Source organism: Crocuta crocuta, unplaced genomic scaffold, assembly GCF_008692635.1.
Source record: "Crocuta crocuta isolate KB4526 unplaced genomic scaffold, BGI_CrCroc_1.0 scaffold136, whole genome shotgun sequence".
Taxonomy (NCBI): Eukaryota; Metazoa; Chordata; class Mammalia; order Carnivora; family Hyaenidae; genus Crocuta; species Crocuta crocuta.
The window spans coordinates 133,791-146,589 of NW_027531009.1; the positions used below are offsets into that span (position 1 = coordinate 133,791).

A 12,799-nucleotide genomic window follows, 5' to 3' on the forward strand; every position below is an offset into this window, starting at 1 on the left:
TAATATCATGGTATCCAAATGCAATTTCAGTGGCCAAATTTGAATCTTTCACAAGCATACTACTTTAAGGTTTTGGGGTTTTTGTTTTTGTTTTTAGAGAGAACACGAATAGGTGAGAGGTGCAGAGAGAGAAAGAGACCATCTTAAGCAGACTGCACATTCAATGGAGAGCCTAACACAGAGGTTTATCCCACAACCCAGAGCCGAAATCCAGCTGGACACTCAACATACTGAGCCATCTGGTGCCCCTACTTTGCTTCTTTTGACTAAAATGTCCTCTAGAATTTTCTCTTCAGTTTCCAAAAATAAGACTAATTTTTACTCATCCATGATATACAACAGCTATTACCTTTCAAAAGAGGAAGACCATCATTCTCCATTTTTTTCTACCACATAGGCCATCCCTAGTAACCTATCATTATCACATGAAACTCTCATTCTCTCAATATACGAACCTACTATTTCATGATCATCTATCTGAAAGAGAATCCTTTCCTGTAATAAAATCAACAAAGCCTCTCAATCATACCTACAAATCTAGAGAAGAGGTTGTGACCACAGAAAACATGGCAATTTAAATAATTGTTTTACATCTACTCCCTACCATTCCCCATGCTCTCAAATTTATACTATACTGTATCTTAAAATGAGCATCCTAGTTTTTCCAGGATATATCGTATAATTAAACCCCACCTAATCAAACAGGTTCCTTTCACCTGACTAATTCAGGGTTCTCTGAGACCACTATAGTGGACAAACAAAACACATATAATAAAAGTATAGTATCACTGAATTCCAAACTTGAGGTTATAAGTCATCAATAATAATGTAGCCTCAAGGGACCTCAAATAATTTAGAAAAAAAGTTATGGGGTGCCTGGTTGGCTTAGTCTGAAGAGCATGTGACTCTTTATCTCGGGGTTGTTTTAGCCCTCCAATGGGTGTAGAGAAGAAAATAAAATCTTTATAAAAGATTTAAACTTAGGCCCTTCCACAGATATACTTGGTCCACAAAACACTTCATCTCATGAATTTTAAGGAATTCTAATTTTCTGTGGAACTTCACATCTAAGACTGGTTAATGGTTATAATAAATCTAGTTCCTCCCAGTATGAATTTTCTTATTGTAGTTCACTGAAAGACTTGGGTAAACAAATTATCAGCTTCATTACATTTGTAACGTTTCTGTCCAGTATGAATTCTTGGGTGTTTCTGGGCGTAAAGACCTTGACACATTTGTATGGGTTCCATTATATATGAATTCTTTCAACCACAAAGTTGTACATTTTTTTTATCACTGGAAATCTGTACCTCTTAATCTCATTCACTTATTTTTACCCCCTCCCCAAAATTGTACATTTTTATAAAGCAGATCATACTCATTACATTTGTAAGTTTTCTCTCTAGAATGAATTATGGTCCACATGGTATGAGCTTTGGAAAAGCCTTGCCATACATTCCATTTGCGTGCTTTCTTTCAGACATTTACATCTTGGTATCAGGGGAGGTGTGAGCCCTGGTTACAAGCTTTGCCACATATGTTAGTTTCATATGATTCCTCTCCATGAAGGAATCTCTTGATGTTGAGTAAGCCCCGAACACTTGCTTACTTTATTGAGAAGGTTTCTTTCTACAATGAGTTCTTTGATGATCCCCAAAGCTTAAGCTTTGAATAAAAGCATTGCCACACATATTAGGTTTACACTGTTTCTTTTCACTATGTATTTTCTGAAACCTATTATTTTTCAAATTGGGTAAAAGCTGTGCCAAACTCATTACATTTATAAGGTTTCTATCCAGTATGGATTTTCTTATGCTGAGCAAGATGTGAATGCTCCGTAAAGGCTTTGCCACAGTCATTACATGTGTTTCTCTCCACTATGAGTTCTCTCATGACTCCAAAGGTCTGAACGTTTGATAAAAACCTTACCACATTTATTACATTTATAAGGTTTTTCTGCCATATGAATTCTCTGATGTCTCCTAAGGCTTGAACTTCGGACAAAATCTTTGTCACACACATTACACTTGTGTGGTTTCTCCCCAGTGTGTATTTTCTTATGTGTACTAAGGGTTGCAAAATGGGAAAATGCTTTAGCACACTCATTACATTTGTAAGGTTTCTCTCCAGCATGAGATCTCTCATGACCCCAAAGGTCTGAACGTTTTATAAAAGCCTTATCACATTTATTACATTTATAAGGTTTTTGTCCTGTATGGATTCTTCTGTGTTGAGTAAGATTTGAATGCTCAGCAAAGGCTTTGCCACACTCACTACATTTGTAAGGTTTCTCTCCAGTATGAGTTCTCTCATGACACCAAAGGTCTGAACGTTTAATAAAAGCTTTACCACACTTATTACATTTATAAGGTTTTTCCCCTGTATGAATTCTCCGATGTGCCATAAGGCTTGAACTTTGGTTAAAAGCCTTGTCACACACATTACATTTGTGTGGTTTCTCTCCAGTGTGTATTATCTGATGCCTAGTAAGGTTTGCACACTGGGTAAATGCTTTGCCGCACTCATTACATTTATAAGGTTTCTCTCCAGTATGGATTTTCATATGTCGAGTGAGATTTGAACGGTACGTAAAGGCTTTGTCACAGTCATTACATTTGTGAGGTCTCTGTCCACAATGAATTCTCTCATGACTCATGAGATTTGTGCTTTTGCTAAAAGTCTTCCCACAATCATTACATTTGTAAGATTTTCCTCTGGTGTATGCTCTCTTGTATTGTGCAGGTAACAAAGGATATTTAAAAATCTTCCTAGATTTATTCCAAATGTTTTTGGTACTGGGAGGAATTCTTTGAAGTGGTGAGACTGAGGAACCATTGCTGACATACTTCTCAACTGGATTACATTCATATATTTTCTCCTTACTGTGCAATCTCTGCAGTTCAGCCAGACTTAATCCAATTGTATTTTCCAAGCAGTTTATGTATTGGTTTCCAGCACCACTCAGGTTACTGTCCCATTTTAACAAATTCCTTATAAATGGCTCATCATCCATGAAATACTGGTATGTATTATTTCTTATAGAAACACACTGATCTTCAGGAAGAGTAACTGAGGACTGATTATGTTGTTGGTCTCTTCTACAAGTGAGATTTTTGTTATGGGTCAAAGGCACTTCTTTGTAATTCCTTGCATCATACTCCCATTGACTCTCAAACTTGTGCATATTTTCCCAGACTTCCTTGAGATCAAAGTCTTTGATGCCATGACTTTCATTTCTCTCCAATATCAATAAGTGGTAAGATTCTCCTTTATTAATGTCCTCTATTGGTGATAATTCCTTTATTGGAAATCCATCAGAGGGGCTTCCTATCAAATAGAATTGGAAGGTAAATATTTTATACTAAATTACATAATTACACACCAAAATAATACTTCATAATGAACACAGGAAGTTTCTCAAGCATAGTCTTCAAGCATTATTGTAATATGCAATGTTTTTAAATTTTTAAAATAAATGTTTCCATGTTAATGATTTCACGATTCTTAAGGTAATTCTTCCAAACAAACATTATACACTATCCATATTTTCTGGCCATGTAACTGGATAATGAAATAAAACTTCATGATTAGAGAGCCCATCTATACACTGGCTATTATATAACTGTGCATACAATCATCAAGATTTCTATCTTCTTTAATTCTTAATCTTTAAAAAATGTGTGTTCACCTGAATCTGATATTTCATAATTTAGTGAATCTCAACATATCTTTCATTTCTCCTACTGACAATTATGAAATGTAAATTGTCTTTAGTTCTCAAAGAAGAATTCTTTAGAATTCCAGAGGCTATTATTTTGTATAACTCTGGTTACTTAACCTGCTAGATCTATCTATTTTTAGATTGTAATATACAGAGTTCTTAAAATATCTCATTTATTTCATCATATCCTCGTACATTATTAGACACACATTATTATTAAACACCAGATCAAGCTGCAGTCCTCAGCAATTTGTACTGTGTATGAAGAGGGGTCTTTCTGCAGTGTAGAGGGGGATATCATGTGGAAACTTAGGTGCTTTGGTGCTCAAAATTAATATACCTGGAGATAACAGTATAGTTTGCTTAGCTCAACGAAAAATCTGAGGAAAGACCAGGACTTGGATTTACAAAAGCAAGAGTGAAGCACAAGGAGTAATGGGCAATGTGATGATAGTGCTTGTTCTTCCACATTTAAGAGAGTATAATTGTGTTATAAGTTAAACACCTGACCCTGGTAAAAGGAACGAATTTAGCAACGGGCATAACACTGACTCATCCTGTAAGAACATATGGTATTGGTATGAGGTAAAGGTGGAAAATATTCAAATAGGAGACAGTATATTCTAATACGAAGACTATAGACTGACATCTACTTCAGATTTGCTCTAAAAATTGTCAAAGTGAATATACCATAAATTCCATTATTAGCTGTATAATCAAGAGAATTATATAATATATACATGTTCCAGGAGACACGTACAAGAAATTTTTTTTTAAGTTTATTTATTTAGAGTAAGAGAGAGAGTTGGGGAGGGGCAGAGAGAGAGAGAGAATCCAAACAGGCTCCACACTGTTAGCACAGAGCCCAATGCAGAGCTCAAACTCTTGAACTGTGAGATCATGACCTGAGCCAAAATCCAGAGTCAGATGCTAAACCGACTTTGATCCACCCAGGTGCCCCCAAATACTGTATTATTACATAAAAAGCTACTGCAAATCAATTTCATGATATTTTTGTGACTAAAGCAGTAACTTAAAAAAAAAGTATGTTCTCAAGATATTGCAAATTCTCAACTTAAAGAATGTCATAGATTTAACTGAGGAAAATGTGTGTGATAACAATTAGATAGAACTACACATGTATGAGAATGGCCAAAATCCAGAACACCAACACTGAATACTAGTGAGGACATGGAGCAATAAGAACTCTCATTCATTGCTGGTGGGAATACAAATAGTACACCACTCTGGAAGACTGTTTGTAGTTTCTTACAGAATTAAACATACTCTTAAATATGATCTAGCAATCAAACTCCTTGGCATTTACACAAATAAGTTGAAAATTTAAGTCCACATGAAAACCTACACACAAAATAGAAAAATCCTAAAATTTTATGGAACCACAAAGACCCCCAAAGGCCAAAGCATCTTGACAAAGAACAAAGCATCACATTCTCTGATTTCAAACTCCCTGTTTACAAAGCGGTGGTAATTGAAAGAGTACGGTATTAGCATAAAAATGGACACATAGATCAAAAGAACTAAATAGAGCCCAGAAATAAATTCAAGACATGGTAAATTAATTCACAACATGGGAGACAAGACTATACAAAAGGGAAAGTACAATTTCTTCAATAGATGGGTTTGGGAAAACTGGACAGCCACAGGCTAAAGTATGAAACTGGACCACTGTCTGACAATATACATAAAACTTAACAGATTAAAGGCTTAATCCTAAAACCTGAAACTATAAAACATCTAGAAGAAAACTTAGGGCATAATGAGCTCCTTGACACAGGTCTGAAATGATTTTTTTTTCTTTTCTGACACTCGACACCAAAAGAAAAATCAATAAAAGCAAAAATAAGTGAGACTACATCAAACTAAAAGTGTCTGCACAGCAAAGGTAACACTTCTAAACAAAATGAAAAAATAACCTACTGAATGGGAGAAAATATGAGCAAATCATGTATCTGATAAAGGCCTACTAATCCAAACACAGCCAAAAAATGCTCAGATGATCCAATTTAAGAAATCGGCAGAAGATCTGGACATTTTACAAATATCTACCAGATGGTCCACAGGACCAAGAAAAGATGCTCAGCATCATTCCTCATCAGGGAAGTGCAAGTCAAAATCACAATGAGATACACCTCACACCCATTAGAATAGCAGTTATTAAAAAGACAAGAAATAACAAGTGTTGGTGACAGGGTGGACAATTTGTATACTGTTGGTGGGAGACAAAATTGGTGTAGCAAAGAACTACTGTGTGATCCACAAATTCTACTTGTAAGTATTTATTGGAAGAAAACAAAAATACTAACTTGAAAAGATAGAAGTCTTCTGATATTCAATGCTGTAGCACTATTTACAATAGCTGAGATACAGAAATAGACTAAGTGTCCAATGATGGGTAAATGGATAAAGATGCATATAGACAACATAACATTATCCAGCCATAAAAAAGAATAGAATCTTGCCATTTGCGACAACATGGATAGACCCTGAGGACATTATGCGAAGAGGAATTGGTCAATGACCAATACAGTATGATTTCCCTTACATGTGGAGTCTAAACAAATCAAAACAACCTTCTTAGATACAGAGAACATATAAGTGGTTGCTAGAGGCAGGAAGTTGAAGACAGTGGCAGAAATGGGTGAAGGTAATTAAAATGTTAAAAAAAAAAAAAAAAAAAAAGAGGGATGCCTGCTTGGCCCAGTCGGTAGAGCATGCAACCCTTGACCTGGTAGCTGTTAGTTCAAACCCCACATTGGATGCAGACATCACTTAAAATCAAAACTTATTGCTGCCTCTTGAGTTCTTAAGCAACCAAACAAAAACAAAAACAAAAACAAAAAAACCACGATCTAAAAATTATCAATATGATGCTTTGCCTATATTCCAGGAATGCAATAAACACCTGTGGAATGATACATGTTTTCCCACAGAAGAGCTAACTAGAGATATCAGTAAGCTGTGCTATATTTAAACTACATTTAGTTTTGGATTTTCACTTTTTTGAAGTTTCAAAATGATGCACAATGGCCTGAACCTAAGAAGCCAGGATGGACCAGAAAAGAAAGATTTTAGCTCTACTTCATTAGACAGATATTACATTTTGTTTGTATCCTAAGAAGTTCTCCAAGGAATACAAAATGGAAATGGAAAGTGAATAGGTCCTGGGGTCTTCACTTACAGAGGCCTCACCTCTGACCTGTATGTAATGAGAACAAAGAGAGATCAGGGAAAGACTCCATAGGGACAGTCATCTCAGTCCCTCTCAAACCACAACACAAGTATGGTTGGAGGGGCCCAGGTAACAAAGTTGTAGGTCTTAACAGTGGGAGTTTAGATGTGTACACATTTGATTTACAAATTTGAATAACAGAAAGAGAAGTGTGTGTGGAACAGGGAAGGATTTCCTTTGGAAGCTCCTAAGAAATAAACTTGTATTTTCCCACAGATCCTTCCCAAACAATGTTTACTGGAGCGGCTTACTCTCTGCCCATCTGAGCTCTGACTTGTGTTCACATCCCAATAATTCCCACCTGTCTGGATGTTCCCCTATCTTCACATCACTTTCCACAGTGGAGGGCTCTCTGCCTTCTTCCAAAATGGAGATGATATTCAGCTCAAGTAAATATTTCCATTTATAAAGAAAAACAGAATATGATCTGCTTTGCTCTTCGAGAATACATTCACAGCTCTTTGTTCAGCAAACAAGAAAGGACATTCATTATATGTGGGTGTAGAAACATATTTCAAAATGTAGTCAACTAACTACCTAAATGCTTAATGAGTACTGTAGAAATGCAGAGATCTGGTTCTCTTCCAAGAACTACTAAACCAAAAGCACAAGGGTAAGACCAAAGAAGCAGATTTTTTTAAAAATTTATTTCTGAGAGAGAGAGAGAGCATGAACAGGGGACGGTGAGACAGAGAGGAAGATACAGAATCTGAAACAGGCTCCAGGCTCTGAGGTAGCTGTCAGCACAGAGCCCAGCGCAGAGCTCAAACCCACAAACCGTGAGATCATGACCTGAGACAAAGTCGGACGCTTAACCGACTAAGTCACCCAGGCACCCCAGAAGCAGATATTTTTTAAAATTCACCATAAAGTTTCCTTTTTTCCCCCAACTTCACTGTCTCTGAGCCTTATATTTAAAGATGTTAGTGAAATTTGACTTTACTAACAATTTTCAGAGTTTAAATTTTTTTTCATGTTTTTTAGTTATTAGAGATAAAAAGAGAAAGAGAGAGAGACAAAGCAGGAGCAGGAGTGGGGCAGAGAAAGATGGAGACACAGAATCTGAAACAGGCTCCAGGCTCTCAGCACAGAACCCGAAGGAGGGCTCAAACTTGGGAATAGTGAGATCATGACCTGAGCTGAAGTCAGACACTTAACTAACTGACCACCCAGGTGACCCAAGAATTTAAGAGTTTTAAAACCTATTCCCACGACTCCCAGATTTTTCTTTAAATTTCAGTTAGTTAACATATAGTGTAATATTGGTTTCAGTAGAATTTAGTGATTCATCATGTACATATCACACCCAGTGCTCCTCATCACCAGTTTTCTCCCTTAAGCTTTTCTGACTGCTAAGTTCTGCAACCACCTAAACAAGCAGGAATGCAGAACTTCTGAAGAAAAGGAAGTTAGCGTCCATCTGCCACACTATGAAGTCTTTCCATTCTCAATTAAAACGGCTGCAATCACTCCCTTAAGAATAGGGATTTGAGGGGCGCCTGGGTGGCTCAGTCGGTTAAGCGTCCGACTTCGGCTCAGTTCATGATCTCACGGTTTGTGGGTTCGAGACCCGCATTGGGCTCTGTGCTGACAGCTAGCTCACAGCCTGGAGCCTGCTTCAGATTCTGTGTCTCCCTCTCTCTCTGACCCTCCCCTGCTCACGCTGTCTCTCTCTCTCAGAAATAAACATTAAAAAAAAAAAAAATTAAAAAAAAAAGAATAGGGATTTGAAACTCCTATGATCAAGTCAGGGGCTCTCAAAAGAAAATGAAAGACACATTAAAATTAACTACCAACTTCTGTAGGGAAGTTGTCCTCACCCAGGGAGACCAGGTTCCTGTAGGTGTCCAGCATCACATCCCTGTACAAGGCCCTCTGAGCGGGGTCCAGGCACTCCCACTCTTCGTGAGAGAATTCTATGGCCACATCCCTGAAGGTCAACCGTCCCTGAAATGAAAACACATTTCACCAAATGGACAGGGAACATGTTCTTATTCTGACACAAAATTAGAGAAGCAGAATGTGTAAAGACCAACTTGGCTGAAATGAGTGCTCTTTGATCCGTGCAAGGTAATTCTGAAGAGCTACCCTTAACATATAATTAGCCATTTTAAAGTACAATCAGTGTCATTTAGTGCATTCACAGTGTTGCACAAGTATCACCTCTGTCTAGACCAAAAACATTTTTATCATCCCCAAAGGAAATCCTTTACCTGTTAACAGGCGCTTTCTAATTTCCCAGTCCCTGGCAACAACCAATGCTTTGTCTTTATGGATTTGCCGATTTTGGATCTTTTCATGTAAGTGGAATGGTACCAAAAATGTGACCTTTTGCTTCTGCCTTCTTTCACACAGATTCATGTTTGGGGTTCATCCATGATATAGTATGTATCAGGGGTACATTTCCTTTCTTCTGGCTGCAGAGTATTCCATGGCAGGACTAGACTATACTCACTCAACTACTGATAAGCTTTTCATTGTTACCATCTTTGGCTAATATTAGTCAATTGCTATGAATTTTCAAGAACAAGCAAGTTTGGATATCTGTTTTAAAGTCTGTTGGAAGGGTGCCTGGGTGGCTCAGTCAGTTAAGCGTCCGACTTCAGCTCAGGTCATGATCTCACGGTTCGTGGGTTCGAGCCCCACATCAGTCTCTGTGCTAACTGCCAGCTCAGAGCCTGGAGCCTGTTTCAGATTCTGTGTCTCCCTCTCTCTCTGACCCTTCCCTGCTCATACTGTCTCTCTCTCTCAGAAATAAAAAACATTTTTTAAAAAAATAAAATCTGTTGGATATATACCTACGATTGGAATTATTGGGTCAGATGGTTTAATATTTTGAGAATTGGTCCCACTGTTTTCCACAGCAGCTGCAACATTTTAACATTTTAAAATGTGGATTTTAATTTCTCCACATCTTTACCAACACTTATTTGTTGCTGTTGTTGTTGTAGTTTTACAATAGTCATCCCAGTGGGTGTGAAATGATATCTCATTGTGGTTTTGATTTTGCATCTTACTAATGACTACTTTCACTGAAATCTCATGTGCTTGTTTCATTGTTGTATCTTCTATGGAAAAATGTATATTAAAATCCTTTGACTATTGTACAATTTGGGCCCTTTGTATTTTGGTTGTTGAGTCGTAGAAGTTCTTCATACATTGCTACGTTCTGGACCTTTACTAGATTCGTGTTTTGCAAATTATTTCCTCTTATTTTGTAGACTGTTTCACTTATGTGATAATGTCCTTCAGTGCACAGACATGATTAATTGTGAGGATGACCAATTTATCTACTTAGTCTTTTTCTCTTTCATTTTTGGTATCATATATAAAAATCCACTACTAACCCTAAGGCCATGAACATTTATCTCTATGTTTTCATCTTAGGGCTCAAACCCATGGACCATAAGATCATGACCTGAGCTGAAGTCGGACACTTAACCAACTGAGCCACCCAGAGGCCCCGAGCTCCAGAATTTCTATTCGATCCCTTTATTATAATTTCTATCTCTTTACTGAAATTTTCTATTTGTTGAAACAATGTTCTCCTACTTCTTAGTTCTCTTCTATGTCTTCCTTTAGCTGAGGATATTCAAGACACTTGATTTAAAATCTTTATTTAGTAAATGGAATGTCTGTGTTTCCTCAGAAAGACCATCCTAAACTGGTAATTGTGCTTAAGATGTACAATCTTAAAATATATTTAGATGTCTGTAGTGAAGTTGGCCTGCTCAGAAGCAGCCACCATGGCATTCTTTGTAACAGTAAGAAATTGTAAAGGACCCACGAATCTTCATTTAGATAATGTTCCAATGAGGATCTAAACAAGCAGTTACCTCTATGTTTACTAACAAGAAAACAATTTCAAGACATATGGTATGTAAATATTTCAATTTACAGAATAAAATATCAGGAAAACATTTACTGAAAAATATTTTCTAAAATCACATTACAATATATAAAAAGCATTTTTACAAGATTGGCACTAGAGAGAACACCGGTTCCTGATGAAGACAGTCAGTGATGGTGGAAGATATGACAGGGAAGGGGATATTTTACATCTTAGTTTCTAAACTGCATCACTGTGTGTAACTGAAACCAAAAAATATATACACTAGAGGGGTTTATAACCAAAAAAATAACATTTACAAATAATTCACAAAATGAAACTGAGCACCATCCTCTCTGATGACAGAAAGTCCTTCTGTGTCTGGCTAAATTATAAACATTTTTATCTAAAAGATGTGCAGCGTAAGAATTCATAAAAGAACACCATGGTCTTTATGAGATGGATGTGCTATAAATAATATAAAAAACATTTACTGTTAGACAAGTTTGCTGAGTCTACAGTTTAAATCTAATCATGTTAATAAAACAAAACACCCTCTCTATATTCCTTATTCCTAGTTTGAACTTCCCATTCTGTTCCAAAGCAGTAATATTTTGGAGTCAGAAGCACACTGACTCACTTGTTTAACATCAGAAGACATTTGTAAAAACAAAGCAAACTTCCCCCATCGGTCTTATTTGCCAGGGTTTCTCAGGTACCTGTGCACATTAATATATGACTTATGTGTGTAATCTCTTTAATCCTGGTTTATATGAGCTGAAAGGGCATCCAGGAGGGGTCTCTGAGGAATCCTTACTGCCCAACCTCATGGACACCACAGAGCCTACTTCCCACCTCCAGTCCTCGCCTGGGAAGAAAATCCTTCACAGCATGACCACATAAAAGGAGCATCTTCCCACGTTCCACGTCACTGGGTCACAGTGAGATGGAACCGCATGGAGATGTGAGGAGACTGGGAGAGGGCTCTGGGGGTGAGTAAATACCGTAGGCAGAACATCTCTGAGACACAGAAGAGTAACAAGTCCAAAGTGTGACAGTTTAGGAAGAAGAACAATGAACGAAAAACATGACTTTTACCTGGAAAAGAGCCATTCCTCCTTTTTTCCCTCTTCTTCCGGTCTTCTTTCTCAGGTAAGATTATACTGTGTGACAAACAGTATGTTGTTTAATGTTGAGAATCAACATAACCCCTTCCTCTGCCACAATATACAGATGGGGAGAACCTCACTATGGGAGGAAAACAGTCCTCTGCTTCCCACTGCAACAGGAGGGATGCAGGGATAATAAATTCCTATCTGGAGTCCACCAAATGTATTTTCCACCTATTTCTTCACAAAGCCCTCCCCTCCTGCTGAAACCTCCACATTCTACTGAAACTGCATTGTCCTGTCTACCTGGCACTGGGCCAAAGGGAATTGCCTCATTCATGTTCTTGGCCCCTCCCTAGGCAGCCAGCATCCAATGAATGGTTGATGCAGGACACAGAAGCCTGTCTACTCCATCAATTTGGAACAACTCTTAAGGGCTACCCAAGCTCCAGAACGCTCTGGTATTCATATGGAGAAGTTTAGATCTTTGGTGATGGGAAGCTCTAAGAGGGTTTAATGTCAAGAAATAACACAATCAAATTTTTAAGATTTAGCTAGGATACACAGAGAGGGTGGAGCTGACAGAAGCAAGTCTCTGTCTCTAATATGCTCCTGCCTCTATCATAGCATTTTCATTATTTTTGGAACTGAGTCACACTGTACACTCTAATTATAACTACACACCCTCTCCCAGAAAACTGCCAAACACAAACACACACCTAATTTTGAAAATCATTCCCATCATCTTATGAGTTCAGGTTCAGAATTCTTGGTCTATCGTCTTCTGTTAAAGGTGGGTGTACTGAGGATCAGAGGGGGAGTTACTTTACCAATTTACCCTGAAGTCTGATTTGAAAGAACTGGGTGTAAGAAAATTCTGTAATGGT

At 37.5% G+C, this 12,799-nt stretch overlaps 1 protein-coding gene across 1 annotated transcript; it reads right to left on the bottom strand.

Annotated features, from left to right (window-relative positions):
* Nucleotides 1-1,327: 1,327 nt before the first annotated feature.
* LOC144237139 (zinc finger protein 677-like) lies at nt 1,328-12,316 on the bottom strand. Its single transcript, XM_077770819.1, has 3 exons — nt 11,902-12,316; nt 8,768-8,921; nt 1,328-3,327 (listed from the first exon to the last, which is right to left on the bottom strand). Exons 1-3 carry the CDS (start codon nt 11,914-11,916, stop codon nt 1,859-1,861), a joined length of 1,638 nt encoding a protein of 545 aa, XP_077626945.1. The 5' UTR covers nt 11,917-12,316; the 3' UTR covers nt 1,328-1,858.
* Between the last annotated feature and the right edge of the window lie 483 nt (nt 12,317-12,799).

Coding starts and splice junctions, on each gene's coding strand:
- LOC144237139 (XM_077770819.1), bottom strand. Junction 3,328..8,767: donor CAACTTCCCTACAGAAGTTG/GTAGTTAATTTT, acceptor TCTATTTGATAG/GAAGCCCCTCTGATGGATTT.